The 21,570-nt window shown below is 37.4% G+C and overlaps 1 protein-coding gene across 3 annotated transcripts in view; it reads right to left on the bottom strand.

Moving 5' to 3' along the window:
- Positions 1–520: 520 nt before the first annotated feature.
- LOC127647709 (ras-related protein Rab-37-like) overlaps positions 521–21,570 on the bottom strand; it is a 33,151-nt gene continuing 12,101 nt past the window's right edge. For all 3 annotated transcript variants that reach the window (XM_052132133.1, XM_052132134.1, XM_052132135.1), the window contains 7 exons: positions 16,477–16,518; positions 16,300–16,366; positions 15,504–15,556; positions 5,397–5,462; positions 4,685–4,741; positions 3,108–3,184; positions 521–1,786 (listed from right to left, as the gene is read on the bottom strand). In XM_052132133.1, coding sequence (XP_051988093.1) covers positions 1,678–1,786; positions 3,108–3,184; positions 4,685–4,741; positions 5,397–5,462; positions 15,504–15,556; positions 16,300–16,366; positions 16,477–16,518 — 471 coding nt within the window. In that variant the 3' untranslated portion in view covers positions 521–1,677. The remainder of the gene's footprint in view (positions 1,787–3,107; positions 3,185–4,684; positions 4,742–5,396; positions 5,463–15,503; positions 15,557–16,299; positions 16,367–16,476; positions 16,519–21,570) is intronic.

Raw genomic sequence — 21,570 nt, 5'->3', positions numbered from 1 at the left:
TCATGTGAGTGATGACAACATGGGTCAGATTTATAGAAATAACTTTTCGTGACATGTCCTTTGAAATGTTAGTTTAAAAATGTTGTTGAGAATGTGTATAAATAAGGTGGCGATACTTTATATTGTGCAGTTACTGTATGTAGGTGGTGGGACATTGGATTCAAACTGGAGAAAAGCCTTTTTCTTGCTCATAACTCTTTGCCTTCAGTCAATTTTTCAACAAACATGTCCTCTCCAAGGCCACAGGTATCATGAGGTCACAAAACAAACATAAGCAATAGCAGCATACAAGACAATGTCTGACAAAGCTCAAATGACATTTACATGTATTAATCTGGCAGATGCTTTTATGCAAATCAATTTGCAAGGAACAGCACAACACACGCAACTCATTCATCTTAATGTATATCTTCTCTTGTCCGAAACTTAGACTAATAACCTGATATCCATTAAAAGTAACAAACTTCGTTTAAAAATACAGGACACAAATCACAAAGGCAAACAAGAAAATTAAGCTCATTGTTTATTTGCAATTCTCAGTGTGTAATACTGCCACCCTGTGGCTTTAAATATCAAACATACAAAACAATGGAAAAAGAAACATTGAAACCAAAAATCCCTGTCTTACAAAACAAGTGTAGACGCAACAATATACAGTATATATGCTGATACAATGACTTTCTCGTGGCACTTTGTGATCACTGTGAAAACTGTTCACATGAGAGGAATTATAAATGGTTTACAATTCATTTCATTAGCAGTTTCATATCAATATCTATTCTAGACAATCTACAATGAATGTGACCGGTATGAGAGGGTGACATGCGCATGTGCAAGGCAAAAGCCAACACAGAGTTATGATCAGGCCTGACTCATGATTCTTTTATAGTCCATATATACGGAGTGGCCACAAAAAAGTATTTAGAGACTTTTGACACTTCAATACACATCCACAAACAAATAATGCTAGCTTTTCTCAGCACTAACTTCACTTTTATAAGCCGCAAAGATCTAAGATGATTTTTAGTAAGAGGGACGTCCCGTCTAATAGGGGTGTAGTTCACATTAACCAGGAACATATTCCACAGAGTTTTAAATAACGGTTTACCTTTTTTGTCTTCATTTTGAACAATAAATATTTTTTAATAATTGAAAACCTAAAATGTGGATTGCAAATGTTTTGCTTGAAAAGTGTGCTTGTGCTCCATTTAATAAATGTCACTTGGTTTGATATTTTGCTATGCAAAGACATCCAATACTTTGAGGTCACTGTATGCTTTTATTTTGACACTCAAATGTAGTTTAAAAAATTGATCCAAAAACCACGGCAATGCCCAGTTGCAAAGCATATAATGCATTTAATAAGAGTAACGTTTACACTGTGTGTGGATAGAGATTATAATCATTAGAGAAAGTCTGGGAATCACATTACACAATCAAAAGGTAGCCTACCTGGAATATTGGGACACACCTGAATACTGTATACACCTGAATTAAAACAGACATCACCTCCATAAACTCATTACTGTGATGTACCTCATTAAATCCCACAGTATTTGGCTGTATATTCCTGACTATGAAGCGAATAGACACATCAGAACAATGCACATTTCATACACACATACACACACGTTAGTGCACAAATATCTTTCGTGTTGATGAACATGTGGAATGGGGTCACTTGAGGATGCCGCAGCAGCTGGACTTCTGCTTCTGTGACTCGATGTATTCGTGGATCTTGAACTTAGGCTCGTGTGGCTGCTGAGCACTTCTGTGCTTCAGTTCTCTATGTCAGAATAAAACACATCATGTACATTTATGATACATTTCAATGCACTAATCAGAAAAGTAACGTTCGTCCAGACATACTCTTAAATGTTGGCTTTGCTTGAAAGTTAGAAAGAACTTGAAAACCTCTGAAGGCCTCCCATAGTTTGATGATTTGCCATTTCAAAGTTATAGATGTATTTGCATTGTTAAACTGTTTCAAGGGCATTGCTAGATCGTTTTGGGCAGGGGTGTAGCAACCATTAGGACTGAAGGGACATGTCCCCCCTCACTTTTAGAAATAACGAAATGTGCCACTTTCTGAGAAATAATAATTACATTTTAATATGTTTATTTTGCTTAATTATATAGCAAGGGGAAAGTGCAGCCGTTCGCCTAAACCAAAACCTTTAAGACCCAGCAGAAGCCTCTGCCAGCTGGTATCTTCGGCAGTGGGCGGAGCTAACTCAAGTGCTAATCCCATTGGTTAGCACTCACTTCACAGTCCCCTCTTTGATTCTGCAAATCAGTTCGGGTGAACTCGGACAACGTGATTAATATTAATGAGCCCAACAACCTGCAGGGAAATCTACCTGAGACAAGACGTGAGCAAACAGAGAAGTCATCTTTGACTATTGTAAGTTCATGCAGTTAAACAGAAAACATTTGACATTTTGGTAACTTTGTGAGTTACTTCTTTATTATTAGTCTTTTTCACTGAAACAATGAAGGTGACAGACATTCAGGATTTCTTTCATTAAGGTCATGTGTTTGACAACAAAAGTCTTATGTCATTGTTTACTTCTAAACTACATATTGTTCTTTGATCTTTCAATGTTTTTGTTTTGCTTTTATATTGAATTTAGATTAATGGTAGTGCTGACGCTTGTGGCATATCTACTTGAGTAAAAAAACATCAGTGACCAGGTCAACAGTGTAGACAGAGGTGACAAGCTTCTGAAATTGTTCAGGTAAGACCATATTTGACAATGGCATTAAGGAATATTTTTCATGCTTTGGTTCTGACTGAATGGACCGATGTTTCAACTGTTTGACAGAAGTCTTTAAATTATATGATAATTATTCAGTTTAATATGAACATTTTAATTCATACATGGTTGCTACATTTGAGTTCTTAAGTTCTATAATAAATATATGGTCTTTGTTTTTAGATCACATTCTCAAAAATGTGTATTATTGTGAAGAGAGGCTCTCCCTGTTTTTAGATTGTTCCTACACCCCTGATTCTGGATAATAATCAGGGTGTTCAAATGAGTTGTCCAATTATCTTCCAATTTCACAGACAGACAGACAGACAGACAGACAGACAATTCTCCAACCTTGCTATGGCAAGAAAAGCAAGTTCCACATTGACACCAGTCTTCGCACTTGTCTCCATGAAAGGAACTCCATATTCCTTAATTCAAGAAAACAAGCAAGAGCACTGCAGTTGATTAAAAAATACTTTGTTTTTATAAAATCTTTTAAAGGGAGAGTTCACCCAAAAATGAAAATTCTCTCATCATTTACTCCTCATGCCATCCCAGATGTGTTTGACTTTCTTTCTACTGCAGAACACAAATGAAGATTTTTAGAGGAATATTTCAGCTCTGTAGGTTCATACTATGCAAGTGAATGGTGACCAGATCTTTGAAGCACCAAAAAGCACATAAAGGCAGCACAAAAGTCATCCATAAGACTCTAGTGGTTTAATCCATGTCTTTAGAAGTGACAAGATAGGTGTGGGTGAGAAACAGATTAATATTTAAAGTCCTTTTTCTTTTCTTTTTACTATTATTTGTGTTCTGCAGAAAAATGAAAGTCATACACATCTGGGATGGCATGAGGGTGGTTAAAGATGAGAATTTCATTTTTGGGTGAACTATCCCTTTTTATGTATTTACTGAACATGTGTATTGGCATAAAACACTGGTACATGAGAGCACAGCTGTGTTCAGCAGATTTGAGCCTTACACCAGATGTGACCGATGACACTCACAATGACTTCAGTGTTGAAGCGGCACATCATCTTAGAATGGTCAATAACTTTGAACATTGGGCAGTGTTGAATATAATGCATTACTAAGTAATTACTATAATTCAATTACTTATTCATTGAAAAAGCAAAGTAAGGGATTGCGGTTAACTGTTCAGCAAGTTACTTCTGATGTAATTGTGTTAAATACTGTATAGACTATAGAACAATTCTATATAAACAATAGTACATTTAAAATAAAAATGTAATGTCTTATGTTCAAATGTATGTTTTCTAATTTAACGTTGCACCCTTAAATTCTTTGGCCAGTACATGAATAATTAATTTGAAAGAATTAAAAGAACAATTTCATGTCTATCATTGTATTTTTCATCTGGTCGAGGTTATAGAAAGTAATTAGTAATAAGAAATGCAATTACTTTCCAGACAGAGTAATTACTACAGTAATCTAATTAAACTGTAGAAGATGTAATTAGAAGTTAGTAATTAATTACTTTTTTTAGAGTAACATACCCAACACAGAATTTAGGCCAACCCACACTGATCTCACAGTGAATTCGGACTTTTCTTGAGCTAAGTAACTTAATCTTTTTCAATGGAAATCCATTGGTATAAAATAATTGATTATTTACTAGTTATTACATTGATATTATTGCAAACACTGTCTATATACAGTATATGGCAAGATACAATGATGATTAAAATGAGTAGACCAGAGACCTAAAACATCAGGAACTGGCTTTGTTGTAACAGTCAGTTATTAAAATATAGAACAAATAAAACTGATGGGAATACATTGGGCAGTGGACACTTCCAGTGTAAACATATTCATTGCTTAAATAGAAGTGTTTTACTTTTGGAACTTCACTCACAACGCACCACTAGCATTCCCTGTATACAGGGTGTTAGCCACAATCATACCTTAGCCAGCTTCTGCCCCTCCTCAAGTGTGATGACCCTCTCAGCTGCCATATCTGACTGTAGGAAACAATTACACATGATACATCAACTGTAATCACATACATAACGACTTGTGGTCCATAAACATTCAAATACACACCGTGTCCAAAGAAGAATTACGACATCAATATAACATCAATGTGAACTTGGTATTACTGTGATAAATCAGGGAATTACCAGCATTACGGCATTTACCAGGTTACAGGTTTACCAATGTTACATCATCATGACAACGAAGATCTAGTATTAAATATAACTTTAACAAATACAGTTGGTATGCAAAGTTATCACATTATTTTCAGTGGTTAACTGACGTTATGCCACAAATGTGTCGGAAGAGCTCAACTGTATTGAAATCCAAATATTTCTTAATTAAATTTGTTTTTTTTTTTTGCTTTAGGAGGCACTAATCCAGTGCAAAACCCCTAGTAAAAAAAACATCCTCTAACTGTACATCAAAACAAAAGGGGCGACCATCTGCTTAAAATCCATGTGCCTAAATTGAATTGTTTGCCTAAAAAGCCAAACAGACACAAAAGCTAGAAAAGTAAAAAAAAGGAGATTAAATAAAAAGCTGTGTGCGCGCATCTGCACATGCATTAGTACATTGTACCTTTCAAGGGGGCTGCTGCTTATCTCTTTCTGTATACTCCTTTCAGGAAGTCCCACTTACCTTGTTGCCAAGCAACATGATGACCACATCCTTCTGTGCATACTCATAGATTTCAGTCAGCCAGGCCTGCATAGCGATAGACATGCACAAACACAACACTTTAAGAATGAAATGTCATTTTACTGACAACAGCAAGGACATGATTATATTTCATTAATTGGGTCATTCCTAGTACATTTTAATTCCCCATCATGTGTGTCTTAATATATTGGATACAATCTTAAACTTGAACCATTTTAAGATGGAGATAAAAAAAAAAAAAAGAAAAAAAAGAATTCATTTTCACTATCAATTGAACATATGTGGATTTTTTGTAATAATTTCACTCCTTTAGTTTGAGCCGATATTGTTTTGGTTTCATGTCTCTAATTAAAATGGATTAGCATTGGATTGTATGATGTTTTGTGGTATTAGTTTGTCTCAAAAGTAAAATATTCCATCATGTTTGATAAAACTACAGAAATTGTCATTTTTAACAGTATATCATAATTTGGAAAAATCGTTAATATCAAAATTAACCTCGGCCCTCATGCAAACTAACTGTCCAGTGACTCACTTTAGTTATCATTTCATTCTGTTAGTAAATTATCAAATTGTATTTAGGAATATCAATTGATTCAAAAAGTTTAAAATGGAATTAAAAATCACATGTGCTGAAAAAAAAAGATAGGTTAAAAAAAAAAAAAAAAAAAAAAGAAAGTCATTAATATAACAAAAAAATATAATTCAGACGATTCAAAAACATTACTTAATTACTACACTCCTATATTTAAAAAGTTTAATATTGATATAAATATTAACAAATTAAAATAACGTTGCCGTGAAGTACTTATCCTGAACAATGCTAGTTTTTAAAATAATTATTTAAGTAATATCCAGTAATAAAATAGACAAAGTGTCAACAGTGCTTTGTTTTTTTAGGAACGGCAGCAATTAGTCATTTAACACATGAAAATGTACTGTTTGATTATTATATACACATTAATAAAGATTCCATACAGTCAGAGTTTGACTGAAAAGCAGACCTGTTATTGAAATGTATTGGGCTTCAAGCTTCTGAAGTCATCCATCTAAGGATGGTGAGTCCTTTTCTCTTTTTCTTGTCATTGTTGTTGTTTGATTAATATTCACTTATAACACCTGCAGCACATCTATTAAGCTGCATTAACACATCGCACAGATTGGATATATTTTCGGCGTAGATTTTGTCCCGTCTGTTAACACTCACGTTAAACATTAACATCTGGGTTTAAATTCATATTGCATCAAGAAGCACATATAAATGTTCACGCACGGCTGCATTCAACACGAGAAACTACCCATTTCACGTGAGGTCACTGTATGACTGCGCCACCAGGTTTGTGACCTGCGCTGCGAGATGTGGCAAAAACATTCTCCAAGAATTAGAAGCAGCTCCTACATTCACAGTGGTCATAATTAAAAATAAATAAATAAATAATAAAAAAGTATACTTATAAAAAAAGAAACAAAAAAGGCACATAGGCTACACGTTTAAAACTACAAATCCATCTCCACTCTCCCTCCCCGAGAACCCTCCAAAAAGGCCAAATATCTCCCCCACTTCCTGTTAAACAAATCCCATTTTCCCAGCCTTCTACATATCATCTCCAGAAATGCCACCACCCTGCCCATCTCTGCACTCCTGAAATGATGTTCCAGCCGAATTCCATCCCTGAGAATGATAATGCCCGCCCCAAGATACAAGATACAGAATCTAGGGCAAAATAAAAATTGAGTGTCCAATACACAAAGCTCTGAAACCTCAACCAAAATTCTTGGATCTTAACAAACCACCAAAAAACATGGGTTGTGTCCCCGTCTTCTGATTGGCATCACCAGCAGGTGGGTGTGTCTTTAAGAACAAGTCTATACAATCTAGAGGGGGTCCAACAGAATATGTAAAAACTTAAATTGCATGAGGCGCACCCTTGCATCTCTAGATGCAGACCCACACACCCTCCTCCAATACCAAATTTAAATCTTTCTCCCATAATCCCATAAAGTTGAAGCTCTGTCCCCCAGACTCTGAATTAGCAGGGAGGGGGTTGTATGCACTCCCAAAATAGTATAGGTGGCACAGTTGTAAATACCTAAAGAACTGAGATCTGGGAATCCCATGCTAGAACAAAGTTGGAACAATATTTTCAAAGGATCTCAACACTCCACTCTCATATAGGTCACCAAGCGTATAAACCTCCATCACAATCCACTCTGACCAGCAGAAAATGGACATAATTACATAATTTTGGGTTCAGCCATATGCTCAAGGCAACATTTAAATAAATGTCCGAATTAAACACTCGACACTTTTGGCCATACCGAGTGTAAATGTGAGATAACGGGGTGTAACTTAACTTCTCCGGTTATTTTAATAGAAAGGTTTTGCAATGGCGAAATAGGGGCAAGAACTTCCTGTTCAATACAAAACCAGGGAGGGTCTCTCAGGTGGAAGTGACCAATGAGCCAAATGTCTGAGACTGAATGCATAATAATAAAACTAAATCTTGGGTAAGTCTAGCCCACCTTTGGTCAATCAGCCTATGCAACTTACTGAAATGTAATCTGGGATGTTTACCATTCCAAATGAAGGACTTTGTGGAAGAAATTTCTTGAAATAAGAGAGGGGGACATCTACAGGGAGAGATTGTAACAGGTAGTTGAATTTTGGAATAAAATTTATTTTAATAACAATATCCTTCCTAATCATCGATAAATGTAATGAAGCCCACCTGCCCACATCGCTCGAAAACCTTTTTATTAAGGGGTCAAAATTAACTAACTACACCACAAAAATTTGCTGGGAACAAAATGCCCAAATACTTAAATGTCCTGTTTTGGCCACTGGAAGGCGCCTGGCTGAAAAGCCATTACTGGGCAGTACGCTTCGGATTTAGACCAATTAACTCTGTATCCTGAGAACTTAGAAAAGGAATGAATAATTCTGTGGAGGCAGAAATAGATCTAGCAATAGATCTAATGGGGTTGGATATGAATAATACAATGTCATCTGCGTGGAGCAAAAGCTTATGCGTCACAATTCCCGCCACCACCCCTGGAAAATCATCTTCCCTTCTTATCGGAGCTGCTAATGGTTCCACTGAAAGAACAGTAATGGGGAAATAGGATCCAGAGTAAAATAATCTGAAATTAATCCATTTGTTTGTACCACCGCTATCTGGTGTCTATAAAGTAACTTAAGCCAACCAATAAAAGTATTCCCGAGCCCATATATTTCCAAAATCTTAAAAAGATAATCCCATTCTACCATATCAAATGCCTTTTCTGCTTTTTCAGCGACTGGAGTCTGAGCATTCACCACTGACCACATGGTATTGATGAAATGCCTAATGTTATCAGAAGAGCTGCGGCCCTGAATAAACCCCACCTGATCTATAAGAGATACAACATTTTTGACAATATTTTAACATCTAGCTGGATCAGGGAATTTGGACAGTAACTCTCACACTCACTGGGATCTTTGTCCTTTTTAAGAATCAGACTGATCCAGGCTTGTGTCATGGTTGGCAAAAGCCTTCCATTCTTTAATGATTCTGTATAAACTTCTGACAAAAGTGGAGCCAATTCTGTAGCACAAGATCTAAAAAATTCAGCGGCAAAGCTTTCTGGCCCCGGAGCCTTGCCTGTAGGCAAGGCCTTAATTACACCACCAAGCTCCTCCAAGGTCATCTCAGAATAAAGATAATTTTTTTGATCATGCGTCAGTTTAGGTAGTTCTAATGGTTCCAGAAATTGTATAATATCCTCATCACTGGACGAAAACGTGGAACTATAGAGATCAAGATAGAATTCTTTAAAAGCTTTATTAATATCAATGGCCGAGGTAAATATTTCACCACCAGCAGATTTCATTGAGGGAATGTTAGAAAAAGACCCTCTGCAGGGAAGCCAAGATTTTTACACATCCTGTGATGCGTCAATGTTGCTCTAGGGGACTTTCACACTTTTGCTTCACTATGATCAAGTCCATCAATAGATAAAAGTCTCCTCCCAATATTATATCATGAGGGGTGCCAGCAGCTTGCAACATCTCTTCAAGATCTATAATAAAGCCCTGATCATCAAACTTAGGTGTGTAAATATTAGCAAAAATAAGACTTTGCCCCTGAATTTCTGCTAAAACAATAATGACTCATCCTAATTTATCTTCAGTCTGTTTGAGACATTTGAATTGTAGATTCTCATTTATCAATGTAATGACTCCCCTGCTCTTACTTGAGCCAGCACTAAATAAAACATGTCCACCCCATATCTTTCAAAAATGTTTAGCTTCCTGCGGGGAAAGATGAGTTTCTTGAAGAAACATCTTTCTTTTTATGGGGTGCCCCAAACCATTCACATTCCACATGGAGAGAGACAATCCACTCATATTAACATTTGACATTTTGACATATTAGAAAAAAATTATTGTGTGTCAAAAACAAAATGATAAAAAGGCCACATTCTAACATTAGTGCAACAATCAAACCCTGAACCAAACAAACAGAAAAAAGAAAAAAAAAGTGCATTAACCCCGCACACGACAGCGCCAACTGCCGTCCTTCCCTCTAAACTCAGACAGTCTATGTACACCTACGAGAGCCCCTGCGACAACTTTGCCATCGGATTGCTCAAGTCCGGCGTTTCTATATAAATTTGAGACAGATTTACACAAAAGATAATCTATAAAGCAAACTCCAGCCAATACGTAGAATATACACAAAGAATTTGTAGATTCATCCACATAACTGTCCGAAGGATTGACCCTCCACAAAAACTCCAGCCGCTAGGCGGAACAAGCACTAAAAGAAACAAAGGCACTCAGATTCCTCGGACAGTCAAGTGAATGTTCAGCGAGTCGGTCCACTCAGCTGCAATGCAAGTACCACAAAATAACTTACTCCATTGACTTTATGAAGGACATCGCTTACTGTGGGCATGTGAATGTTTTACAGCCATCCTTAGTATCGTTTATTGTCAATTTGGCCGGGAACATCAGTGCAAATGTGACCTTCTGTTGATGTAAGAGTTTCTTGCATTCCTTGAATCGATCACATTTCTCTTTTCGAATTTGCAAAGTCTGGTAACAAGAAAAAGCTGTGGTTCTTCCAAGAAAGCCTTTCTTCACTCCTCGCCTCACGTAACACGAGATCTTTATCGGATGATCTCAGATATTTGGCCAGAATTTATCAGGGCCCATCTCCCTCAGCGGTCACGGAGCAACCCAGTGAGCTCACTCCATTTCCATCTTATGGCCCGTTATGTCAAGCAGACTCAACTTCACCATATCCTGACCCTTTTCGGCCTCAGAAATTCCAACAATACAGACGTTATTCAGCCGGCTAAAGTTCTCGAAGTCTTTCAACTTCTTCCAGACACACTCCAAATCCACCTTGGTTGATAGTGGATTAGCAGATAATTCCCTCTCCGATGACTCCAATAAATCAATTTCTCATCATCCCGCACTCTCATAACCACCTCAGTGAACTTAGTCTCCATGGCAGTGATCGACGCATTACAGCAAGATCCTCCAAGTCAGAAAAAACCTTCATCAGCATTGCCTGTTGAATTGAACGCGTCGTTCAACATTTCTCGGCGAAATTCCCACATTTCTCCAACCAAATCGACTCCTGGGTTCGAGGGCTCTGCGGGGGTGTCAGCTTGTGCACCTAAGTGTCTTTTCTTTTTTGAATTCTTTGACATATTGTCCTCCTAGAACAGTGTGTATCAAACCTCACCAGTTTATGACATTAATAGTGTTAAAACTAGCAAAGTGCACAGAGCTCGCCGTTCACATGACTAAATCAGAACGGAAAACAACACAAAAACATTTGTAATTTCTGATTGAGAGAGGTCTACGTTTGAGATTTTCGGCTGCACTGGGTGGAGCACACATGAATATTAACAAGTGCCCTGTTTTTTGTTAAAGCAACACTGATAATATTTGTGCTGCTCCACGGATTTCAATTAATCTTAACTAAGTTTAACACAGTTACCTTTGCGAAAACAAAGTTAGGCTTATACTGTAACAGTTCATCTTTTCACAACAATTTATAAGATTGTGCTGTATTTTTTAGAATGATTACAGCCATTGATTTGCTTCTGGTATCATAAGGATACTGCTCCAAGTAAATAAATCAACCAACAACTAAGTATTTTTTTTTTAATATATTCTTCTGTTTTCCTTTGTAAGGCTTTAAAACTATGTTGCTGGATAATTTGTCACAATTGTATCTGTGTGGCATAATAAAGTTTCTGTTGTAATTATTCTGTGCCATTTTTTAATCTCTTGCTCATTTGATATAAATTACTTTGTGATGATGAGGGGGGCGTGGCAGGGCCAAGAGGACTCACAACCGGCGCAGAGTTGTCCAATTAGTGGGAAAGAGCTTTGGATGCGAGAGAGAGAGAGAGAGACGCTGGCAGCAGTTTTGTGTGTATGCTTTTGTTTCAGTTCAGTGTTATATTGAATTAAAGTCTTTTGATTGTTAATCCGGTTCCTGTTTCCTCCTTTCCCAATGAACGAGAGTGGATTGTCTGCCACACTGGAGCCAAACCAGAGACTGCGTACAGAGATGAATCGTGGATAAAAATATCTTCAAATGTTCACGATTGTTCCATTTGTCTTCAGACCTTTATGAACTTTCCCTGGGACTTGGCAAAGATCAAAAGCAATTTTTTTAGCAATTTTTTTTCTTGATCTCGTTTTTCTGATGTTTTTCCATTGACCACAGTTGTTTTCTCCCGCTGTTGGTCACAAATATGGCGGCTGCGGGGATAAGTGACATCACTGCAACAGGTCACAGTTTTCCTGAGTAACCACTAGGTGATGCCACGATGATTTTAAATGGCCCGTTTTCTGTTTCTGGTCTCCAGAGGCAATGTAAAACTAAACGAGCGATGACCTATTGATTTTAGGTTGTTGATAATAAGTATTGAAACGATATATTTTACGTTTATAGCAAAATATCCCAATATGTACAAATATATAAGTAGGTCAAGGGTGAAGACCATCTCGATTACGTCATTCACAGTGCGTCATGGGAGTGCGCACTCACGCCAAACCATGTTTCGCAGGTTTTGTTGGACGCGGTTCTCTGATTGGTGAAGCGGTCTCTGCTGTATCATGTGTAATATAGTCGTTTACCATGAATTCCGCTATCAAACACGATTTGTAAACAATGTAGTTAAGAAATGCAAACGGATGTCTCAACGAAAGCATATCAATCAATGAACAACCTCGTAGCTCATGGTAGGTCTGTCTTTAAAAGAGTATAAGTTATTGTTGAAAATCAATTCGTCTATGGGATAAATTAATGGGATTTTTACTTCCAGACTGTTGTGCTCCATAGAGAGCATGTGCACATCTGCATGCGAGCGTTTAAAAAGCTTCTAGCTGTAGACAAACAGTGTGTGGGTACAGAATGGAGTCAGTAATCTGTACTTTTAACTGGTGGCTATTAAAATATTAAACAGAGCAGAAAGTTCACGACACCCCTACACAGGGGTGTTTCTTGAGACTCTGGGGGCCGCAGGCAGAAGGTACCTGTTGACCCCCCCATAAGTGACATTAAAACACTTTCTTTTAAATGGAAATAATATAAATAAAATATAAATAAATAAAAAGGCAAACTTTGCATACATAAAATAAATAACTCCAAATACACAAGCAATACAAAAATAGTTGCTTACAAAACCAGAGAGCACATTTTTTAGAACTGCTGCTTATGGGCCTTGGCTTAAGCAAATGTAACCACTATGACTTCACTATAACGGTTTGTCAAAATATAACTGTTACTTTTACTCATGTAAAATCTTGAAACAATTTAGTAAAGGTGATGTGTAATTATTTTATTTTTTGGCGCATTTCATGGTGTTGGTCTTTTCCTCATCAGCTGTTTGGCATGACAGGTCTGTCAAATGTTTGAGAGGTTCAACTTAACTTCCTTTGTAACGCTTTAAACTACAAAAGTCTCGCTAGAATTGAAATGGGTCACATCAGTTTTGAGGTCTGCGCTCAAGTGAAGCCCGGATGTTGCACGCACGCACCAGAGCAGATCATGATCGCGAGCTGGTTCCGTTACACTCGTGTGAAAGTGCAGATGAGAAGCATTTAGCTGATTGCAAGATTATCATTAAATCTGCATCTGCAGTCCTAAATAGTCTATCACTTGGGCGACCGCCGAAATATCTTCAAAGGGAGAAGCATGGCATTGTTCTTTCCCTGCTGTCCGTGACCCAGTCCAAATAGACCAGTTGAGAAACACTGCTTTAACACACACGATTCTCCGTCCGGATACATTTTTTTTTTCTCAAAAAGTAGATAAAACGTATATGGTATAATAACCTTCAATTTTCATACCATACTTGAAACCGGTATATCGCTGCAACCCTAGTTTAGACAGAGTAAGCTAGTCTACTGATTAACAACTTGTTTTTAGCATTGAACTGACAAATCAACTTTTCTGATGCGTGGTATGACAAATTAAAACCCATGACATTACTTCAATGTAACAGATTCTCACTCAACAGTGTCTCTTTTTCTTTTCTTCTTCCTCTAGCTTTCGTTTCCTTTTAATATGCCCAGATGGGTAAATTAGCTTCATGGTCCTTCATTTAATTGCCACTCTAAAACTAAGAACATTTTGACAGCAAGCTCGTAGCATGGGGGTCCCTTTGGGGGGTTCTGGACATGTCATTGCAGTGTCTTGTACCATCAAAGAATTTAAGGGGGTTCCATGTTGTCATTGCTGTGGTCAAATGTAATCAGCCCCAGGCAATTGCCTGGTTTGCCTACCCTGTTGCAACGTCTCTGCCCCTAGACAGTCCTTATGGCATCCAGTTTGGGAACCACTAATCTATGTACTCGTGCATCAGACGGACGCTTTTGTAGCATCTCACTTCGGTTGTGTTCCATCTAACTAGTGAGTTTTCAGCGCCTCTAGTCATAAGCGCTGTGTTTTTAGGACGCTGTGTCAAGTTAAACAGTTTGAAACTTTGAAAAGCGTGTCTTGAGATCCCTGAATTGTGTTGTGCTCCTTCCAGCTGTTACTTAACGAGGTGAATTGCATGTACAGAGTTCCCGATGGTGGGAACATTACATATTACAGAGTTTATGAACAAGTCGGGGGCATGATTAATTGAGTTAATATTTTAACAAGTTATTTTACATTTAATTGCATGAAATCAGCACGTTAAATCGACACCCCTAGTAATAATTTTTAAAGTTTAAGTACCTAAGCTTGAACAGAGCATATTTCTGAAAGGCTAGTACTGTATACCCTAAATAAATACTTCAATTGCAACACAAGCATGTTCCTTTCTTTAAAGGGATAGTTCACCCAAAAATGAAAATTCTCTCATCATTTACATGTCATCCCAGAGGTGTGTGACTTTCTTCTGCTGAACACAAATTAAGATTTTTAGAAGAATAGTTCAGCTCTGGAGGTCCATACAATGCAAGTGAATGGTGACCAGATCTTTGAAGTTCCAAAAAGCACATAAAGTCAGCATAAAGTAATCAAATCTCCAGTGGTTTAATCCATGTCTTCAGAAGTGATTTTGATTGGTGTGGGTGAGAAACTGATCAATATTTAAGTCCTTTTTTTTTACTATAAATTCTCCTTCCTTCCAAGATTTGCATAAAGAGTGTGAATCGCCAAAACAAAAGAATGTGGAAGTGAAAGTTGAGATTGATAGTAAAAAAGGACCTAAATATTGTTCGGTTTCTCATTCACAGCTGTCATATCACTTCTGAAGACTTTGAAGATTTTACCACTGGAGTCATATGGATTACTTTTCTGCTGCCTTTATGTGCTTTTTGGAGCTTCAAAGCTTTTGGCACTCATTCACTTTTGTATAGACCTACAGAGCTGAAATATTCTTCTAAAAATCTTAATTTGTGTTCTGCAGAAGTCATACACATCTGGGAAGGCATGAGGGTGAGTAAATGATGAGAATTTTCATTTTTGGGTGAACTACCCCTTTTATGTGTTTACTGATCATTTGTAATGGCATGACAGGAATGATCCATTTAATAGTTTATAAGGATACTTATTTTAAATGTGTTGAAAGGTTTGTGGGTCTTACTCTAATGTTGTCAAAAGAGGTCTTTCTTGTGATGTCATATAGCAGGAGTAAAGCTGTAATGTAAAGACAGAGCAGGTTAATTTCATCCTTAACTTTGAACTGTCACTGTTCTTAATAATAAACAGATTATACTGTGTTTAAACATTTCCCACAGATACTGAAATAACAGAAATGTGTCTGTCTCTAGACCAGAGGTGCCCAAACTTTTTCCTGCGAAGGGCCAAAAATAAAACTTGATTGAGGGCCGTGGGCTGAATGTAAACTTGCATTATATCAAACTGTATTATATTAAAATATAAAAGTTGCCCTGGTTCCCCTCCTTTATGATGTCATTATATAAAAAAAAACATTAGTGGCAATATCCTTAAATAGTGCAATGAATAGCTGCATCAAGGGCATGTGTCATTTTAACCTCTTTTCACATATGGCAAGGTGGGCCAATCAAAGGTCATCCCAACTTTGGCCGGCGGGCCCTGGTTTGAGCATCTCTGCTCTAGACTCAATTATTTTAACTCGATTTTTACTGCATTTTATTTATAGCACTAAACATTTTTAATCTACTTGGAACAATGGCTGCTTGCTTGAAATGGGTTCCTCTGAATGAAAAACACCCGTTAATGCCATTTCAGAGCAAATACATACAGTAAATATCACTATATATATATATATATACAGTATATTATCACCAAATGGTAAGAGCTAAAAATATTCAGCTATATCATCCAGCTTTAGCAGTTATTACAGTATCAGATTCAGCAGCAATAATGAAGTCTGATGGTAGAGATGGCATACTTACCCTGAGCATCTCTGTAGTAGGCATGTGTAACGCTGCGGAACCTCTCCTGACCGGCTGTGTCCCAAATCTGACGGAGACGAGAGTTAACAGGTCAAACAGCTTCATCGCAGGTCGCTTAACAGTAATTCACCAAGTATGAGCAAAAACAACAGTGCAGAGAATGAACGGTTTCCTTACCTGCAGTTTGACTTTCATGTTATCCACAGTCACCACCTTATTCTACAGACAACATGAAGAAAAAACACCGGATTTATGAAACCACAATACACTCCATGTGGAAACCAGCCTAAGATGGTTCGCTGGTCTTAGCTTCGTTTGGTCTGATTGAGAGACCAGCTAGACCAGCTTAAACCAACTTAGGCCAGTTTGCGAGTGATGTTCCCCTTTTGAATTTGAACAAATGTTCTGGAAGACGAAAACAAAGAATAACTTTGTTATTCAAGGAAACTACGGAACACACACAAACCCAAATAGACAAACAATTGAGCTACTCCTAAAGTGAGATCTGTAATGAGCTATTTGCTTATTTGTGTCCAGGCTGTCGATTTAGACTTAATTATATAGAAGATGAAATAACAGCCCAGCTTGCTGCTTAATTTCATGTTGATGTCAGCCGTTACTTCCTTTGTGTACCAAATGTTTTAAAATCACACCTTCTGCACAGAGCAGCAGACTTATCAGAAGATTTGATTCACCAAACCCAGAGCATTTTTGGGAAGAAGAAAACTATAACATCAATCACTCAAATGAAAGTGAGATTTTCAGAGAGGAGTCATTTTCACTGTCATCTGCAGACATTCACATGCATTTCAGGGCTGCTGGACGACAACAATTTAGGCCGACCAATCATCCAATTCTGGATGTATTTACCCAGTGTTAAAGATAATGATGACAGGCAAAAAAAGTCATGGGTGTTTAAAGTGAAAACTCTCCATGGTCTTGTGGTTGACAAACATATTAGTAATCAAAAATGCACACATTGCCTGTTTAACACACCTCCAGGAAGTTCCACAGAGAACATTGTGAAATCTGAGCACAACAAAGAACAGAGCAATCTGAGGAGAACATTAACCGGTTCAATAAGAACGCACACATTTCTTCATTGTGCTTTCACTCAGCATTAACTATCCAGCATGAATGCAAACTGCAATTTCTTTCTCTTGACAGAACTGCTTTTATCAGAGCTCAGATGTCTTAATGTTCTCTACAGAGACTCCAAGGGCAAAACCACCAGACGTGCGTCACTCTACTTCAGCTACAAAATAAGATTAATTCCACAGACAAAAAATATAGTCATTGATTCTAGTGTATTCTCATCTTAAAAGAAAAGTTAACTCAAAAATAATCATTTAAGCACCATCAAAGAAATCTATAAGACTGGCTCACTTTATTCCAAGTATTCTGAAACCATATGATAACTTAGTATGATATTTAAGTTGTTAATCAATGATAATCTTCCCCTGCCGTAGCTCTTTGTGGCAGCGGGGGCGTGGTCAAGCGCCCGTCCGGGAGAGAGAAGCGGTAAGGGCTCACACCTGGGCCAAATTATGACTAACACCTGTCTCTAATTTCAGTAGAGTGAGGAGAGCGGTTAAAAAGCCAACAGCCGGAGAGCAGAGACAGAGGGGAACAGAGCAAGCCAACTGAGTGCGCTTGTGTGTGTGTGTGTATATATAAAGTGGTTGTCAGACAGACGAATAAAAATTCCTTACCTTACGTTGTATCCTCCGTTTCTTGTCCTCCTTCCTGTGAGGGTGTCACACTCTTAAATCACATGTGCTTGTCTTCCTGTTCACTCAAACGATTTATATCAATAGAACACAATAAATGTAAACAATCTTGTCTCTACACATTGCACAACTTTAAATCATTACTTTTATATTTTTTTCATTTATTTGTAATTAAATGATATCAACGTTAAAAGACGTTAAAGGGACAGTTCGCTCAAAAATGAAAATGCTCTCATCATTTACTCACCCTCATGCCATCCCAGATGTGTGTGACTTTCTGCTGCTGAACAATAATGAAGGTTTTATGAAGAATATTTCAGCTCTGTAGGTCCATACAATGCAAGTGAATGGTGACCAGAACTTTGAAGCTCCAAAAAGCACATAAAGGCAGCATAAAAGTAATCCATAAAACTCCAGTAGTTTAATCCAAGTATTCAGAAGTGATATGATTGTTGTGAGTGAGAAAGAGATCAATATTGAAGTCCTTTTTTACTATAAATCTCAACTTTTACATTCTTTTGTTTTTGCGATTCACATTCTGCCTGCATATTGCCACCTACTGGTCAGGGAGGAGAATTTATAGTAAAAAAGGACTTCAGTATTGATCAGTTTCTTGCCCACACCTATCATATCATTTCTGAAGACATGGATTAAACCACTGGAGTCTTATGGATTACTTTTATGCTGCCTTTATGTGCTTTTTGGTGCTTCAAAGTTCTGGTCACCATTCATGTGTATTGTTTGGACCTACAGAGCTGAAATATTCCTCTAAAAATCTTAATTTCAGTTCTGCTGAAGAAACAATGTCAAACACACCTGGGATGATGTGAAGATGAGTAAATGATGAGAGAATTTTCATTTTTGAGCAAACTATCCTTTAAGTACACAGTCTTGTACATTTATCTTTTGCTCCAATTTTCAATTACTTTTTTGCTTCAAAACAAAGTTTGTAATATTGTGTCGTGTAAGCTGGTTGGTTTGGATCATGGCTTAGAACTCTTAAGGATTTTCTGAAATCCCTATTGAATAAATAAATAGATAAAATACTTCCGGAAACAAGACAACCGAGACTGCTCTATTGGTCTTATGAAATGTGAGAAACAGAGTTTGAATAAGATTTGAACGCTACTGCAGAGGGGAAGATTATGAGTAAATAAGGGCTTAAAATTTCAATGTGTTCCTCGCACAACACTATTGGCTTCAAAAGACTTGGAATATACTGTAGCACAAATACATTCACAAGGAAAACTTTTATGCTGCTTTTATTTATTTTTTGTCCTATTTGGAGCTTAGCAATACAAATCCCCTTCTACTTTCATTGTATGGAAAAGTGCAGCTTGGACATTATATTACCTAACTTCACATTTTGGTGTCGGAACAACATTGTGGGAGAGTCAATTATTACAAATTGTTCCTTTGTGGATGAACTAACCCTTTAAATTGCTCTCTTTAAAGTCTTAACCTTGCCACTTATTTGAGAAATGACCTTTTATTTTTTGACAGGAATGCATGTCAATTTCCCAATGATCACTACATATTGAAGAACATACATGAAGGCCTCCATTTATCCAGCACAAATCAGTTCTAGCCATCAATTAGTAGTAATGGCTTTCCATTTCTCTGGCATCAGCCGTGCTCTGCTCCCACACACCCTCATACTGAGAAAGTGCTACAAGGAAGAGCCCAAAATAGACACAGGCTATAGTGCTGCGCCATTCAAAAAAACAAAACTAAACAGATATACCAGCGGAGAAACACTTAACTGTTTCTCTGAGCCACAGATGCCTCATTTCAAACTCATTTTAGATGTTGTTAGCAGGCAATCAAAGCTTACCTTTTTTCTCAAAGCATGATGCTTTCTACTTATGCTTTAAATAGAAAATGCTCTCTTTACCCTTCGCACCACATCACAAGATAAAAGCTGACCATTTTTAAGGTATTTTAAGCCTAACCTTCAACTCCCTGTGAAGCGACACACTGCAAACCCAAACTGACTGTTCTGGCTTGAGGGCAAAAATCTATTTGTGGTGTGTGACAAACTTCATTTTCATTCAGTAATACGTTCAGCCTTAATGCTAACTGACAGCAGTCGCTTGCTTGTGGTATTAATTGTATATTTACCAAGATGATGTAAAAAAACAAGCCAAAAATGCACTTATAATGAAAGTCTATGGGGAAACCGCTTTCCCCATAGACTTCTATTGTAAGTGCATAACTGTCAATGCATTTTTTTGTAAATCTTGTATTTAAAGCTGAATTGTGTAATTTTTGCACCACCAAATGGAATTGCAAAAATAAACATTGTTTTTAAAATGGCTTTCTGAATACACACCTCATCTGCTGTTTGTATTGAACAAACAGCTAGTCCCGCCCCCAACTCAGGCCATTGGTCGAGTCATTGTTGTATCTCATGAGATGGGTCGCTCAAAAAGTGTTTACCACGAGGAGGTTACCCCACGTGACTCTACCCTCCCCATCAACCAGACCAATTTGGTTGCTTAGGAGACCTGTTTGGAGTCACTCAGCACACCTTGGATTCGAACTTGCGACTCCAGGGGTGGTAGTCAGCGTCAATACTCGCTGAGCTATCAGTTAATCATTTAGCCAGACTGAAACGTGAACGAGCATCAGATTGGCCTGTTATAACTGCACTCCCAAGACGTCTGGAGTGGCACAATGACTTCAGATTCACCGAAGAGGCTGGTAAACACACAAGCATTACAGTGAAACACACACGTGAGAGTGCTCTACGATAGCGTGTCCGTAAAGCTTATTGACGAGGTAAATGTTTAAGGGGTCATATCATACATTTCTATTACTTATTTTTATGGCTGTAGAGTTGCACTTTCATTTAGTAATATAAAAAAAATGTGTGCAATTAACTTTTGCAAAATGTATTTTCCTACCAATGAAACCATTCAAGCTTGAAGTGCCAGTTTTTGCGAGTCTCAGTCAGCAGGGGGCAGTCAGCGCAGCTTCAGTTGTACAGGCAACCGGCAGCTCTACAGTACAGCACTACTGACACACAGAGCAGAGTGCAGGGGTCTCGAAACAAAGATTCAAACTATTTTTAACTTAACAGAACGTCCTAAAAAACCTGCGCTTATGGCTAGAGACCCCGAAAACCAGTGACTGGACACAACCATAGTGAGGTGCACCAAAAGAGTCCTGTGAGAACATTTCTTGAGTCTACCTTGTACAGATTGATGAACTCAGTTGCTAAATGTATTGCTGTGGACTGTAGGCCAGTGATAGGCTTATGTTCAATGATATGAGTATAGTAAATTGACTTTGTTTGTATAGTCTAATAAATGCTTTACTCATCTGCCACAATAATGTGCCTTTGAATTACCAGCACTTTTATAATTGTTGTACATTTACATATATATATATATATATTTACGTTTATTAATAGGGCTGCCAAATGAATGTGTTAATTTAGTGTGATTGTTTAAACAAATAACACATAAAAAAAATGTATATAAAAAAAAAGGGTACATATTGGATCATTGGAACAGTTCTAGCTTGAACTGCATGATCT

Source organism: Xyrauchen texanus, chromosome 8, assembly GCF_025860055.1.
Source record: "Xyrauchen texanus isolate HMW12.3.18 chromosome 8, RBS_HiC_50CHRs, whole genome shotgun sequence".
In the NCBI taxonomy this organism is placed as follows: domain Eukaryota; kingdom Metazoa; phylum Chordata; class Actinopteri; order Cypriniformes; family Catostomidae; genus Xyrauchen; species Xyrauchen texanus.
The sequence above is the reverse complement of the archived record's forward strand: the minus strand, read 5'-3'. Positions and strand labels throughout refer to the sequence as shown.